Source organism: Erithacus rubecula (assembly GCF_903797595.1).
Source record: "Erithacus rubecula genome assembly, chromosome: 22".
Taxonomy (NCBI): Eukaryota; Metazoa; Chordata; class Aves; order Passeriformes; family Muscicapidae; genus Erithacus; species Erithacus rubecula.
Window position 1 is genome coordinate 2289832 of NC_136674.1, and position 15524 is coordinate 2305355.

The 15524-nt window shown below is 41.0% G+C and overlaps 1 protein-coding gene across 2 annotated transcripts in view; it reads right to left on the bottom strand.

The window, feature by feature from the left end:
* Nucleotides 1-3127: 3127 nt before the first annotated feature.
* The window catches only part of BRIP1 (BRCA1 interacting DNA helicase 1), a 90290-nt gene continuing 77893 nt past the window's right edge, over nucleotides 3128-15524 (bottom strand). For both annotated transcript variants that reach the window (XM_079325178.1, XM_079325177.1), the window contains exon 25: nucleotides 3128-4221. In XM_079325178.1, the coding sequence (XP_079181304.1) occupies nucleotides 4129-4221 (93 nt within the window). In that variant the 3' untranslated portion in view covers nucleotides 3128-4128. The remainder of the gene's footprint in view (nucleotides 4222-15524) is intronic.

Below are 15524 nucleotides of genomic sequence, written 5' to 3' on the forward strand. Positions count from 1 at the left end.
TTGCTAGTCCCAGCTCCACACTGGCTGGGTGTATAATTTCATAGACACAAAGACACTTCACTACCATAGCTCTCATTATTAAACAATATATTTTAATTGTCACCACCTTTCTCATATAGACAGGGGCCAAATCTGCCCTTATTGGCTTCAACTGAGCTCCACAAGGGATGAATTTGGCTCAATATATATATAAAAATACAGCAAGTTGAGTAATAAAAAGAAATGTTTGGGTTTCTTTTTTTTATAGCAGCTGGGTTTTTTTTTGCCATACGAATGCTCTTGCCTGGCCAGTAAAATCCCCTGATAAAGGAGTGAAGTGTTTAAGACTTCATATGCAGAATAGTCCATGGTGTTTAATTACAATAGCAAAGATGCCATGCTATAAAAGGTTTTCTTACCTGGAGAAGGGATCCATGCTCTCCAGTGAAGCTTAATTACCCAGGACACGCTGAGCTCTCCCCTCTGGCAATAACCTCTAACACCAATAACTCTGCTGTTCTTTGACATCTGAACACTTGAATATTGTTAATTTTTGCTCTAATTTCCTTATTTGGGTTACAGCCTTCCACTGGTTTGCTTCTGATGAAATTATTGAGCATTAGAAGAGCTGAATTCCTGAGACATTCCTCTTCCTTTCTTCCACTTTTCCCGTGGAATTTCTCTCTCAGCCTGCTCTGGCACTCCTGCTCCCCCATCTCCTTCCCAGCACTCTTGGCTCCAGATGGAGATTTATGCATTTCCCCTCCTGTGATCCTTTCCTGCTCCACCAGCAAAGGTTTCAGCTTCATCCCAGGCCCAGAAGATGCAAATTTCTGCAGAATGAATTTACTTGAGACTTTAAAGGAAAAGCTTTACTAAGCACTCCCCAAGTCATTGGTTTCACAGCTCTCACACACAAACACAGGGCACAGCACAGGGAAAATCCCCATCCAGCTGATATTATTGTGGAGAAACTGGATCTTTGTTATTTATTGAGCTATATCAGATTTATAGCTCCCATTTCTGCCGAGCTTTTCTTGATTCATAAAGAGAAGATTCCATTTTTACCTGGCAAATGCTGCTCTGTGTGGGGAGCTCTCCTTTGGAAAGGGATCTGGAGCCAGGATTTAGAACCATCACCTGCATGATCCTCCTCATCCTCACTCCTGCATCCTCACTTTTGATGGAGCCAATTTCCTGAGTGCATGTGGCTGCAGCCTGGAACAATCCCACCTCAGTGCTTCCCTTCTGTTGTTGATCCTTTAATTTCCTCCAGCAGACTCCTGCAGGGGACTCACAGTTTTATGCTGCTCTTTTGGACTAATCATTTACAACTGACTTGAAAAAAAAAAAAAACAACCAAATCCCTTCTCTGTTGCTACTGCTCCATGGAAGGGTCACTAATTGGGATGTACTTCCAGCCAAAAAGCAACACAGGTTTAACAGCAATTCACAGCAACCTGAAAATTCTGCCCAAAGCTTTCTAACCTGACCAGGTCTTTAGAATTTTACTCCAAAAATTAGGGTTGAAATCGATAAAATTCCTCTCGAGTGCAGATTTTCACACTTGGAAAAGGCAGGTGAGCAGAAAGTCAGAGAAAACTGATTAAGAGATGAAATCACAGAGGCAAGATCTGTTCTGAGTGTTACACACAGGGCTCTTCTCATGGGCATGGAAAATACAAAATTGAAACTTTTCTGCAATTACAGATCTGGAAGAAAGGCACAAGTTGGATTGGAAGTTTAAAAACATGTGCCTTAGGGGGAACTGTTACCTAATGACAAAACAGGAAATGAGATTAAATACAGAAGGGACATACATTTATTTCTCTGAATTATTGATGTTTGTGGTCTGTAAAATGGAGATCAAAACAGTAATTTTATTATGTAAGAAAACCAATATTCATTTAAGGCTATTTTAGTAAAAAAAAAAGTATTAAATTCCAACTTAAAGCTGAGAATCTGATGCCCAACTCTTAAGCAAGAGCCATATTAATTTATCCTGTTAATGTTTATTTCATTAATTTATTTTATCCTGTTAATTATGTATTCACAGATGCACATCCTTCAAAATACATTTTTTAATAGTGCAGCTTTTCTGAGCAACAACAGTTGTGATTTAAACACACAGACATGAATGATCATTTATTAGAATTCTTTTTGTATAAAAATTTGGATAAAATTGTTCCTGAAGAATTATTTTATTGCATTAAAGAATAAATTTATACAACATTTTGATGCATTTTACACACCAGCAACCACTACAAACTATTGCTAAACCTTTAAATGAATACAAGCACATTACTTGAAGTGAAAACAAGCCCACAGCAGATTTTTAAGACCAGAAATGGGGTTTGCAGCTATTTCTGGCTCACCTTAAAAATCAGCAAATTCAACCTTTCACATGCTCATGATAAAAACCTGAGATTCAATTAAAAAAATATTCTGGCATCCTAAGCCAAGTGTATTCCAAGCTGCTTTAGGGACAGAAAGGAGAAATTAGGGACAGAAAGGAGAAATTAGTGACAGAAAGGAGAAATTAGGGACAGAAAGAAGAATTTAGAGGCAGAAAGGAGAATTCAGAGGCAGAAAGAAAAATTTAGGGAACAGAAAGGAGAATTTAGGGGCAGAAATGAGAATTTGGGAACAGAAAGGAGAGTTTAGGGGCAGAAAGGAGAATTTAGGGACAGAAATGAGAATATAGGGGCAGAAATGAGAATTTAGGGACAGAAATGAGAATTTAGGGACAGAAATGAAATTGTATGGGACAGAAAAGAGACTTTAGGGGCAGAAATGAGGTTTTAGAGGCAGAAAGGTGAATTTAGGGACAGAAAGGAGAATTTAGGAACAGAAACGAGAATTTGGGGACAGAAAGAAGAATTTAGGAGACAAAAATAACACTTTAGGGGACAGAAATGAGACTTTAGGGGACGGAAAGGAGACTTTAGGGGCAGAAATTAATCTTTAGGGGCAGAAAGGAGAATTTAGGGACAGAAAGGAGAATTTAGGGGCAGAAAGGAGCCTTTAGGGGCAGAGAGGAGAATTTAGGGGCAGAAAGGAGAATTTAGGGGCAGAAAGGAGGAGCTGGGAGGGCTCAGGATGGCTCAGGGCTGCTGTGCAGGGCAGGGGCAGCACAGGCACAGCCGATTTATGCACTGCTAATTCCTGCCCCAGACCTGGGCTGATTTCAGCAGGAAAATCTCTGCATGGAGATCAACACTGCTCTCAGGCATAAGATCCTAATTATTTGAAAGGCATTTGTTTTCATAGCTTTTTTTTTTTTTTTTTTTCAGTGTGCAGGTCGATGGCATTTTAATGCCTTATTAAAGGTTGTTTTACAGCAGCTCTCTGTTGGCTGGCGGTGCCCATGGCTGTGCTTTGTGCTGCAGCATTTCACCTTCCCCTGAAATATTTTCCAAATTTCCCCCTGTAAAAGTGGTGGATATTTCCTAAGATAAATAGTGGGAGGATTTTTACCTGCTGTAATTTGTCATTGATAGGGGAGATAGGAGGTGGATGTGTGTGTATGTCCCTGTGTTTGTGGTCTGCTTGCAGAAAGGGTTTGTGTTCATGAAAGGATATTCTTGCTGGCTCAGGCTCATTTTTATAGGGCTTTTTTAGTTACATAAACAAATGGAAATGTTTTCATTTCTGGGTTTCTTTTAATTCAGTTGAAATCACAGCAAGACAAAATATGCCAATGCTCCCCTACCATGTTTTCAGCCCATTGACATTGCCATGTGGGGTCTTTAAATGAACAAGAAATTTAAAAAAATGAGGCAATTCAAACTTGGAATAAAATGGAATTGATGAGAAGTTCTTACATTAAAATACTTTGAAGGGCCATGTAAGGTAAACAAACATTCAAAAGTGGAAAGGAAGATAAAAACACATTTACCAGCATTCAGAAAATCCCAGGGAAATATTTCTTTTGAACATGTGGTGAAGCCTTTGCTTTGTTGCAGTGAAATGGCAGAACCCCCACTGAGCTCAATGGGGCCAGAATTTGTACCCAGTTCCTCCTTCCCATCCCTCACACACAAATATTGAACACCAGCTTGGTTGGGGTTGGCATTAAATAATTAAAGTCCTTTACTTATCTGTCTTATTAGTCCTGATGAACACATGGCATGGATCAGCAAAACTCTTCTAAGATAAAATAGAATCTAAATTGCCTGGTTTGAGTTCTGGAGGATTCTGTAGCAGCAAGCAATAATGAACAGATGAGGGAAGCAGCCAGACCTACAAAAGAAATAGTATTTTAAAAGGATTGTACTTAGGGGGAAAAAAAGGGTTTGCCTTTGTACATAAAGAGCTCTATTCATTAAAAGAAGTTTTTACAAATGTGGTTATTTCAAATAGTGGAAAAGTGTGAAATACACTTAAAATGAGTAAAATTTGTGGGTTTTCCTATGGGTTAAATATGTGCCATACTAATAAAGCTCTCCTCACACCTCTTCCTAGCTCAGAGCTTTTGGCCTCATCCTGCAAGAATGGAATGGAGGGAGCTCAGCACTTGCCTGGAAGGGACCAAGAGCCTGCAAGGCAGCTCTGCAAGGGCTTGGAGGGATCCTGGAGAATCCCTGACCCTGCTGAGGCACAGAGCAGTGGCCATGGCACACAGGGGAGCTCCAGCTGCCAGCACAGCTCCCAGGGGTGAAGCAAGAACCAGAACAGACACCAGCCACACAAACCAGAAACACCCAGGGAGCTCAAACCTTCCTCCAGGCAGCCCCCAGCAGGCAAATCTTAAACCAAAAATTGCCTGAATTCTGTGTGGGTGCTCAGACCTCAGCACTGCAGAGTGCAAGCACCTCTCAGGTACAAATACAAACACAAATACAAATACAGATATAAATATAAATACAAATACAAATATAAATATAAATACAAATATAAATATAAATATAAATATAAATATAAATATAAATATAAATATAAATATAAATATAAATATACACATATCTGTGGGGTCAGTGACTCAGAGACCCAAATATCAGGCACATCTCTCTCCTGAGCCTGTTTAATGACAATTAATGACATTAATGGCAATGTGCTGCTTTCTGCACAGGGCTCTCCCACACCCACTGCTCTCCTTCCCATCCTGTTTTTAAAGCATACCAGGCACTTACACTGTATAAAACCCACATCAACAGTTCATACATGGAAAAACAGCCCTGCTCAGGTTTCAGGAAAGGTGCCCTGGGGGCAGGTCAGCATTCCTGGATAACCCAGAGGAACCAGCAGGACCATGGATTTACATGGAAGCTTGTTCAACAAGGGTTTATAAACTGAAGAAAATCTTTACAGGACTCATTTTCCACTGTTTCACCCTTCCCAAAGCTTCCAGCAACTTTAAAATGAAACAAAGGTGTCAAAATCTGATTATTTGTAAGTATCTAATTTCCAGGCTTTTGTCCTTGCAGTTTTCAGTGGTGTGCAGAAGCTGAGATATCAGGATTTAATACAAATGTGGTTAAACCCAGCTCCCCTCAGCTCTGTAACTCTGATATTTGTTGCTTCACATGTCAGTGACACACCTGAAATGTAACAGGACCCCTCCAGGGTGGGTTAGGTACAGAAAAATAGAATATTTTGGAAAGCATGGTTAGACACAAAAAATTAAAAGCTTAATCTCTGCTGTAACCAAATCCCCTCAAATTTTCATTACATTTGGTTTAACATAGCAAGAAAATGATCAGTTCACATGCACTGACCCAAGGGATCATAATGATATTTTATAAATGGAGATTAAAACACATTCCAGCCACATAGTATTGGAACACCTTCACTAAGGTACAGATTTCCTTCATCTAACAGCAGACATGGAGAATTTAATAGCAGAATAATCTTCCTGAGCCCTAACAAATTAATACATTTTAATTTATTGCTGTATATTTATGTCAGGAGTGACTAATGGAGGACAGAGCCACGTGTTTCCTCAACACAGTTGTGTTTAAAAAGATCCCAGCAGGAATCTCAGAGCAGGAGCTGGTGTCTGCTCCCACAGGGAACATTTCCAATTTGGTCTCAGGCTCTGTCAGGGGTTCCCAGGTGAGCTTTTCCTGCAGTTCTGGGATGGGACAATGTTGGGGTGAACTCCAGAGTTGCTCTGTGGATGGAGCTGTGCCTGTTACTCCACAGAATCCCCATTCCTGCCTTCCAGAGAGTCCCTGCAGCCTGCCAGGGCTGCAACCCTCTCAAAGGTGAAACTTTCTCTGCATTTAACCACTGTCAGATGTCCTTTGAGCAGAATATGAATTTTTCTCCTGAGAACAGAACATTTTGTTGTAATAATCCCCCATCCCCTCCAGTGCTTTGATTCCCTCAGTCAGTGCTGCCCCCAGGCCAGGAGTGTCAGCATCTCTGTCCAGCCTGGAAGGTGTTTGGAACATGGGGAGGTGAAAATGGGAGCAGTTACAAGAGGTTTTGTTAAAAAACATTTTTGAAAATGTTAAATCACACTGTGCCAGCCACTGAAATGGTTTCCTTCTCGCCAAAGTCACGCAGTGGTTTTACAATATTAACAAAGCCACAAAAAATCTGCCTGAAATAGTAACAGCAATCCTTAAAAAATCCTTAAAATAACCTTCACCTGAGTGGCACTGGCTGGGGAGCTGCCCAGGATGGTCCTTTTGTCTGTGACACCATTCCCTGGCTGGCTGTGGACTCCCAATTAATCACTTCTGCTTCCAACCATTGCCTTGCTTTAGGAACTGGTGTCAGCTGAGGACTTTCAGTGTGTTACAGAGCATTTGTAAATACATCAGTTCACACCTCAGTGTTGTACTTGGTACCAAGATACCATCCAGAGCTAATCTGATGCAGGCAGGCTGGAGCACAGCTCCTTCCCATCCTGCAAAGGCAGCAGGTGCTGGGCCAAAAGTCATCTCTGTAAAAGCCAAAAGTCATCTCTGTAACACTGCAGCAGGCTTGTCCTGCTCTGCAAGCTGCTCCCTCCCCTGCTCCTGGAACTTGGCTCTGCAGGATCCACTCCAGCCACCATTTGACTTTAATCAGAACTGTGAGTGAGGTCCAAAAATCATTGCAAGCTCATTTATCCATCCCAGTTCACTCCCTTGATGCCCAGTAGCACTTTCTGACAGTGAGGTGCTGGGAATGGGTTGGTTTCCCTCAGAATCCAGCTGTGGTACACCACTGTGTGCAGCCTGTGTGTTTATTGGATTCAGAGAGCTGATTTTTAACTGGAAAAAACTTCTGGGAATTTAAACAGCACCCTGGAACTGGGATTGTGGCACTGCTGTGGTGACTTTAGCCCTGTTCACACAAGTACCAGCAGTGATGACACCTCTAAATTCAGTAGAGGCTTGGAGGCTCTGGGATCCTGGAGGTATTTCCTGGACTTTTAGGACTTGTATTGACCTCCAAGCTGTTGTATTTTCAAAGTTTCAATGAATTGTGAAAGCTGGAGCAAAGCCAGAGTAAGTACACCCATTAGAGAATCACATGCTGCAGGAAAATCACTTCAAACCTTGCTGCAGCTCTGCATTTAAAGGAATTTAAAATTTTAATTGTTTAGTGCAAGAGAAAAACCATCCTTTCCTTCAGATCCAGCAGCAAAAGTTTCTGCAAATTCTTGGCCCTTAAAATATGATTTCCAGCACTTGACTTTGATACTGCCACAAGCAGCTGCTGCAGTAGTTGCCTGCTGCACTGGGAAAATCTCCTCACTCCAAATCAGTTATCTGCAAAGTCTCTGCTTCATCTGAGCCACATAATTAAAGAAAATTTCCAGGGATTTCATTGGTAAGACAATACTTCCAGCTTGTATTACTCTATTACCAGCCATAATGATCTCCAAATCCTTCCATAGCCTATCCATCATTTTAGTTACATTTCTTGCTCAGAGGATGACTTTTCTAAATCAATTTCCCCACCTTTGGAAAGCCCTATGTCTGCCAGCAGTCACTCTCTCTGCTTGAGCCCAATTTATTCTTTTCCAGCCCACCTTGTCCAATAACTCCAGTCTGAGAAAGGGACTTTATTCCATTTGTTTCCCAGATCTCAATATACATTCAGAAAGTAAACTGACCAAATCTAGAGAAAAGCTTGAAGCTTTGTGCTCATTCCTTTGGAGCTCAGCACTTTCAGCTTCATGTCCTCACATTCCCTGCACTGATTGAAGAACATTCCCCAGACATTTCTGAGGCTCTGTCCTGGCCAGCCTCAGAACAGCTTTTATGGCCAATTTTTTTCATAACTCTAATATTAAACTGAACTACTTCCTTTATTTTTTTCACAGCTGCCAATTTTCCTTGTTTTACAAATGAAGATTATCACTTCTCCTAATTGCACAGTAAGGCCAGGGATCAGATTAGGATTGCCCCTTTTCATCATTCATTTTCCAAACAGGACTTGATTTCCAGGATTTGGCTGCCAGGAGCTCCAATTTCTGCCCACCTTTCCAGTCATTCATCAGGGCTGGGATCTGAAAGGACCTGCCTTGCTTCTCCTCAAGCCCTGAGCTCAGATGGAAAGGGTTTGTTAGTTTGTAAATTGATCTGAAATGTCCCATCAGAATTATTGTTAAATTTCAAATTATATATTTGGTTTTTGTCCTAATTCCTCATGTCACAGAGATCACTGGCTGACAATCATTTGTTGCACTGTGGGCTTCAAATGTGACCTAAGATCCTTTGATTTGGTTCCAAAATGAATATTTTATTTTATATCTTCATCTTTCCTTCTTTCTGCTGTGTTCTGGGGAGTTCTCTGGGTGATGGCAGTCAGACCTTGTCAGTTCAGCCTTGGGGGTCTGGATCCAGCATTCCCACCTGGCCTGGGAATTCTCTAAATGTCCCCAGACCTTTCTTTCTTATCACAGGTCTCAGTCCTTCCAAAAAGGACTTCCAGATGTTGCAGATTCTTGTGGCAATTACATCTGGCCATCTTTGATTCCTGCAGAAAACAAGGGATTTGAGGGGAAAAAAACAAAAGAGAGAAAAAAGAAGCAACAACTTCTCAGATACTGGTGTTTAAAAACACTGTCTGGATGTTCTGAATTAATATTGTGTTAGAAGAAGCCAAATGGCTGCATGCCAGGGCTCAACCCAAGGTGTATTTTTATGGCAAAGCTATAAACCCACAAAATAAGTGGTTCATAATGGAAATTCTGACACACTTTTAATATTAAGAGCAGAAATGTACTGCTTGTGGCAAGTAAGTATTTGACAGCTGCAGTACTCACCTGTCAGCTGCAGAGGCTGAACAATCCATCCTGAAGGGAGGATTCCTCCTTTATCTCATCCTGCTCCAGCCACAAGCTCTGGGGGCAGATGGCTCCAGCCCAGCCATTCATCCTGGAGCTTTTCAAACCCCTTTTCTGGCTGATTACAGGGAAAAGCAACAAGTGGGGTTCCCAGGGTTGTGCAGTGTGCTGGAGCTTTCAGCAGCTGGAGGATGGGAGGTTTTCTGTCCCACTGCTCCTCCTGAGTGGCACTTGCCACAGGGAGAGAGAGACAGGAGGAACTGGGGGACTGAGCTGGCATCAAAACCAAAAATCATCCCTGGAAACCTGTTGATACCAGAGCTATGGAACAGTCCTGGAGCAATATTTAGGATCTAAACTATCAGTTTATACAGGCTGATACAGAGCACTGATAGGCTGTGAAAGTGATAATAATAGAAAATATTGGCCACAATGAGAAAGGAGTAAAATGAATGTCATAAGGCTGAAATATCACACAGAAGAATACTATACCTAAGGCAGTTTAATTTGTGAAAAGAGAAAAGACAGTTTTATTCCCACAGGAATGTTCTAAGTGGTCACCTACATTAGCAGTCTCCCGTCAAGAAATCATTTACAACATAAAAATTTAGAAAGGGAAAGCAGGAGGGAGAATTAGATCTATTCAATGGAGAATATTCCATACACTGGTATGTGCTGGCTCTGGATCTGACCTGTCTGTATGAGATTTCCAAAGATAATTTGGGAGGTTCTGGATATTTTGCCATCCCAAACATCTTGATTTGCAGTCATGTTCTTCAGGAAAACCCAGAAAGGAAGGAGTCAATGTTTGCTTGCCAGAATGGAAGCAGAGACCTGTGTACACACATTTATATACACAGCTTGAACTTATTTCACACTGCACAGCAGTTGTAAGGCAAAGTGAAGGAAATCTAAACAGCTGACAAATAAACACAGGGAGATGGATTTGACTCCCCAAGCTGCATGAATGTCTTCTAAGCTATAAATTCTGCTCCTCCTAATGCACAGATTCACTACAGCAGAAAAAAGCAATGCAGAAGCCCTTTTAAAAATAAATGAAGAGAAAATGAAAATTAAATCATACATTACTTAAAAATAATCTGTCTGGAGATGAATTAAAACATCAGTGACTGTGAAGCAGAATTCATACCTTTATTTCCAGCATCTTCAATTAACACCCCTAGGAAATTTAACACAGTTAATGTTCTGGAGAGTGTACTGGATCCAAGGAAGCACAGCCTGGGGCACACCAGCTGCCTACAGGCTCTAGGAGACTCCAAGAACTTAAAGACATCAGCAATTTTTACTTGCATCTTGAGGATATTACTCACAAATGCACACTGGCTTAGCTTGGTAGATTCTAAGGGCATTTTTAGCATGCCTAGAAATTAAATCAAAGCTAAAAAAAGCCATTGCTGTGTGTCAAATCACCAGCAGCCTGCTGGGCTCAGATGGGAAACACTTTCCAGAACTCCCTGGAAAAACCAAACCCTGGCTGAAGGCAGGACTGAGACACCACTGAAACTCTGACTGAAAACCACTCCAGCACCAAAACCTGGGACACAGGGCAAGAATGGGATGGAGATGGAAGCACACAAAGGGATCCTAAAGGTACCAGGAGTCACCTCAGTAATTTGGCAAATAGAGGCTTTCAAAGGGCTGCAAATTCTGAAGAGTCAATGCTTGGACAAGTTTTTTCTTTGCAGGCTGGACATGAGGAGGGGTGAGGTAAACCTGCTAAACCCTGACAGAGCAGGAACATCTCCTGGCTCTGGAGTTTGCCTTTGGAAATGCAGCTGGAATGTGGCCCTGGAGTCCTCACTCCTCCTTGGATCAGGAGATCCCTGCAAGGATCCCAAACCTCTCCTGTTATCATTTCCAGCCCATGCTGGTTTAAATTCTGGCACAAAGCACACTCACCTGATGGGTGTGTATGTCTGTGTATCTACACACCTTTAAGTTAATTATTTTAGTGGCTGTTTATGATAAAAGGTGAATGAGGGTGTTTTTTAATATTTTCTCCTTCTGATGACTTCTGTCATCAACAGAAACAGAGAATCCTCATCCTGTGCCTTCTGAGCAAGTGGTGCCTTTTGTACTTTGCATATTTCCTTTTGGGTGCTCCAAGTTAGAAATTAACATTTATTCTTAACCTATAAAATCAGCTCTGGTGAGCTGAGAACAGCACCAATGTGTCTGGGACAAGAGCTGGAGAGTTTACTTTGATTTTTTCTGAGATCAGGCTTTGCTTTATGATTATTTACACACATTGCTTGGTGATTCCTTAAGTTAATTTTTAAATATAAATTCATATTAATTAGTTTAATCTCTGTTTGGATGCTGGAGAGGAGCCCCAGTGTGGGTGCAAGCCCAGCTGTGCCTTGCAGAGGAGGAAAAGGAAGGGGATTGACAGCAGCTCTTGTTGCTCCCCAGCCCAGCTCTGCAGATCTCCAAGAGCCACAGTGCTTTCCTTGGACCAGCTCCCCTCCTTTTATTAGCTCCTAGCTGCTTTTCTGGGGAAGGAAATCAATGGAAACTGGATTTCTCAAAATATTTGTTTTGGTGTAAAACAAAGATAGCCCAAGAAAAGTACTTCAGGCAGAAATCTCATGACTGAAAAATTAAACTGGTAAGATTTTAAGACTAAGTTAAAAGTTATGGGTTTTCTTGGGTTTACTTTCTTTGGAAGCAACAGAAACCTACAAACTCTTTTTTTTGTACAACAATGCTCAGGACCCTTGAGGGTCTCAGCATCACCTTCTGGCATGATTTAAATCAGGAGAATTTTCATAAATAATTTTAATCATTAGATTTAAATACTTTAGATTTCAAGACAGATACAAAACACCCACCCCTGAGCTGTAAAAGGTTTAACAACTCAGACCCCTACAGTCCAAGCAGCAGAAGAGCTCCAAAACTCCCTCTATGGCATGGGAGCAGGATATGGAAAGTTGGAAGGTCAATGGAAAAAGCTCTGTGCCATAGGAACTCCATTTTGTTCCATTGTGAAATCACCAGGGGAAAATAAAGGATGGAAGCCAAACCCAGCCCTGAGCAGGGGGTGCAGCAGGCAGGGAGCTGCTGGGAATTTGGGAATTCTGCTCTGTCTGCTCTGTGCAAACCCCATTTACCTGAGCATGGCACAGGGGCAGATCCAGAATGTGTCCCCAGAGTCTGGAGGGAGCTGAGAAACCCTAAAACCCCTAAAGCAAATCTGGGTGTGCTGCTGAGCCCTGTCTGACTCGGGGGAGGTTGGCCCAGCCCTGGCCCCAAACCCAGCCCAGCCTGGGGGGTGAGGTCACCCTGCCAAAATCAGAAAAGGAGGCTTTGTGCAGCCCCCCATTCCCTGTCTGCAGCTCAGAAAAGGAGCCCCAACATTCCCAGGACAAGCACTTGGCTCTCCCAAAACACGGGAGGTCCTTTGCCCAGAGCACAGGACAAGCCCAGGAATAATTGTGAAAATAAATACTTCAAAACTTGGCTCCCTTTCTTCACCTTCCACAAAAAGGAACAGTTAAATCCATAACCTGAGTTTCAGATTAACTTTTATAAATTACTTCTCCTCTGCAAGAGTTAAAGCAGCATTTCTTTGATCTTTGTGTATGAAATACTTCAACTTGCAGGGGAATCACAGTCAATGTCCACTCTCATTTTAAAGTACAATTTGTGGCTTCAGCATTTACAATTTTGATGAAACAGAAAAAAATATAATTCATTCAATATTATTTATGTCTGGTTTGATGTCCCAGATGTTACAAATTGAAGCTCAGATATTCAGATTTTTGCATCTTTTGGAATTTTAAACTGTGCCTACATGGGACAAAGTTTTTGCCTTCCCAAGGCTCATTCCCTGACCATCTCCTGTTGATTTCAGGGTGATTTGGTTTCTACCTGACAGTAGAAGCCAGAAATTGGCTAAAAGCAAATTCTGTATCCTATTAAGGTTTCTTTTGCTTTCCCAGTAACATTATCCTCTAAGTCTACACAGTATAAACCACATAGCAAAGGAATATTTCTATATGAATTATTTCCATATAAAAAGGAACCGATTTTTCCTATCAGTGTAATGTTATTGCACCACATACATGGAGCTGTCTGAAAAGGTGAAACCTGGGGTACAAGGTGGGAGAAACCACTTGGAGCATGGATTAATGGAAAATAAAGAGCTGGAGGATGTTCATGGACTCTAACATGAAGCACAGCAACAATTTAAACAAGGATCAATCCAAATGAAAGTTTATATTGACAGAAACATTCCCTAATATAACACATGCCACTTTATATGTAGTAATAATTAAGGGAAAAAAAAGGGATTGGTTCAACTCTGTAAATAATGGGAACACCCCCAACATTTTCATGATTTCCTGTCTTATTTGTGATTGTTTTTATAAGAATGGATAAATTGGGAAGAACAATTAGGAAGAACAGCTCAGTTTGAAAGGACAAGCTCTGCAAATGAAAGAACAATGTCTGTTTTGGGAATGACTTCACTGCATCCCCTCCAAAATAAAACTGCTGTGAAAAAATAGAGAATTCCTTCAGGTACAAGGCAGTGTTTTATTTGCAGCAGCATTCATCTCATCCATTCTGAAATGCAGAAGGACATCTCCAGAGCCCAGAAAGGAGAAGAGCTCTGAGGCCACACCAGAACGAATTTTCCCAAGAGGCACCAACAAAATTAGAAATAGGTGGCAAAAATAAAGCCAATTAAATGCTTATAAAAAATAGCCCCATGCACTATCCCTGCTCCTTCCCATCTGGAATTTGTTGTGGGGATGCTCCTGCTCTCTCACAGGTCCAGCACTCCCCATTTCACACCAAGGAAGGGCTCTGGGGCCGGGGCTGCCTGGATTTCCCAGGGATGCACTAATGTGTCAGACTTGTAAAATAGCTCTTAGTGCTGCAGCCCCATTTAGAGAAGGAGGAAACTCACTTTAAATACTTAAGGCTTTAATATCTAGTCCATTACTGTGCAGAAAGGTCTTGTAAAGAGTCAATTATGGGATACTTCTGATTCGATCCACATGCAAGGGAAATCCGCTCCTTTGCCTTTAAACCTCGGGACTGAGTGTCCTGTTTAAATAATTAGTGACACTTTTTCTTTGATCAAATTGATTCACATTGTTATTCTTTTATGTTAATTTAAAGCTTAATCCATGTAAAATCCAAGACAGATCTTAATCCATCACTCAGAGGGCTTTTACCAAAAGGCACCGTGGTGAGATTGTCCAGAAAACACGACAGGTTAAAGACAGTAGTGAACCAAATTGAAATAAAATGGTCAAATGCCCTCTTTTCTTCTTTTTTTTTTTTTGGCCTTCTAAAAACCTGTGAATGACCAAGCCAGTTAATAGCAGTAGCAGGGTAACAGTTTGGAAATAATTGTGAGTGGAGACACAAAGCTGGCAGCTGCTCCAGCTCAAACCCCATTCTCCAGCATGTTTAAGAATGAAGCCAAAATCTGGGCGTCTCCTGCTATTAAAAATGTGTTAATAATGGAAAATATTTTAAAATAAACTGCAGTTACTTTTACTTATATTCTTGTTTTCTCCTCAAAGCTTAGTTGCCCAGGTTACAGGGAAGTTACCAGCAACAAAGTTGGAATGGTTTTCAGACAGAGCTTGTTAAGGTGCTCAGCCAGCAGAGTATGTAGGAGAAAAAAACACTTTCAATATTTATAATTTCCATGTTTTGGTAAGATTTCTATAAATCTACAAATGAGAGGCTGATAATACAGTTACCTCTGTAAGTTTTGCCCAAGCCCATAAATTCAAGAGGCCTTGCCAACTCTTTACTTGATCTACACATTCAAATAATCAAAATTAGTATTTCAAAGCTGAGGTAAAAATTCATTACAATCTTATTGGAAAGTGACTTGATAATTTCTGGATATCAGTTATATTCTAATAATAACATTTCAGATTTTTTTTGTTTTCTGATAATAATTAAAGAGTTGTGCTTCTAGACAGCAGCACTGCTGCTGAATGACAGAGGAGGCACAAGAAACACTTGGCTAAAATATTGCTGGATGTGTCTTCAAAAGACTCCACAGAGGATTTAAACCCTCCAAGTGTCTTTCTAAAATATTACTGCAGAGGAAATAACAACAGAAAATATTCTACAATAATAATAATAATTTTAAAAATCAAGGCAAACAAGCTGTCTGTTTTGTTTATCTCCATGACAAAATCATTGAGCAAAATTCTTTTCTAGAGTGACAAATCGAAGGTAATTGCTGCAAAATTCCCACTTGGGGATGAAGAGCTGGGTCTGGAGGACCTCTGCTGTCCAGGGGCTGTACAGGCACACTCCCAAC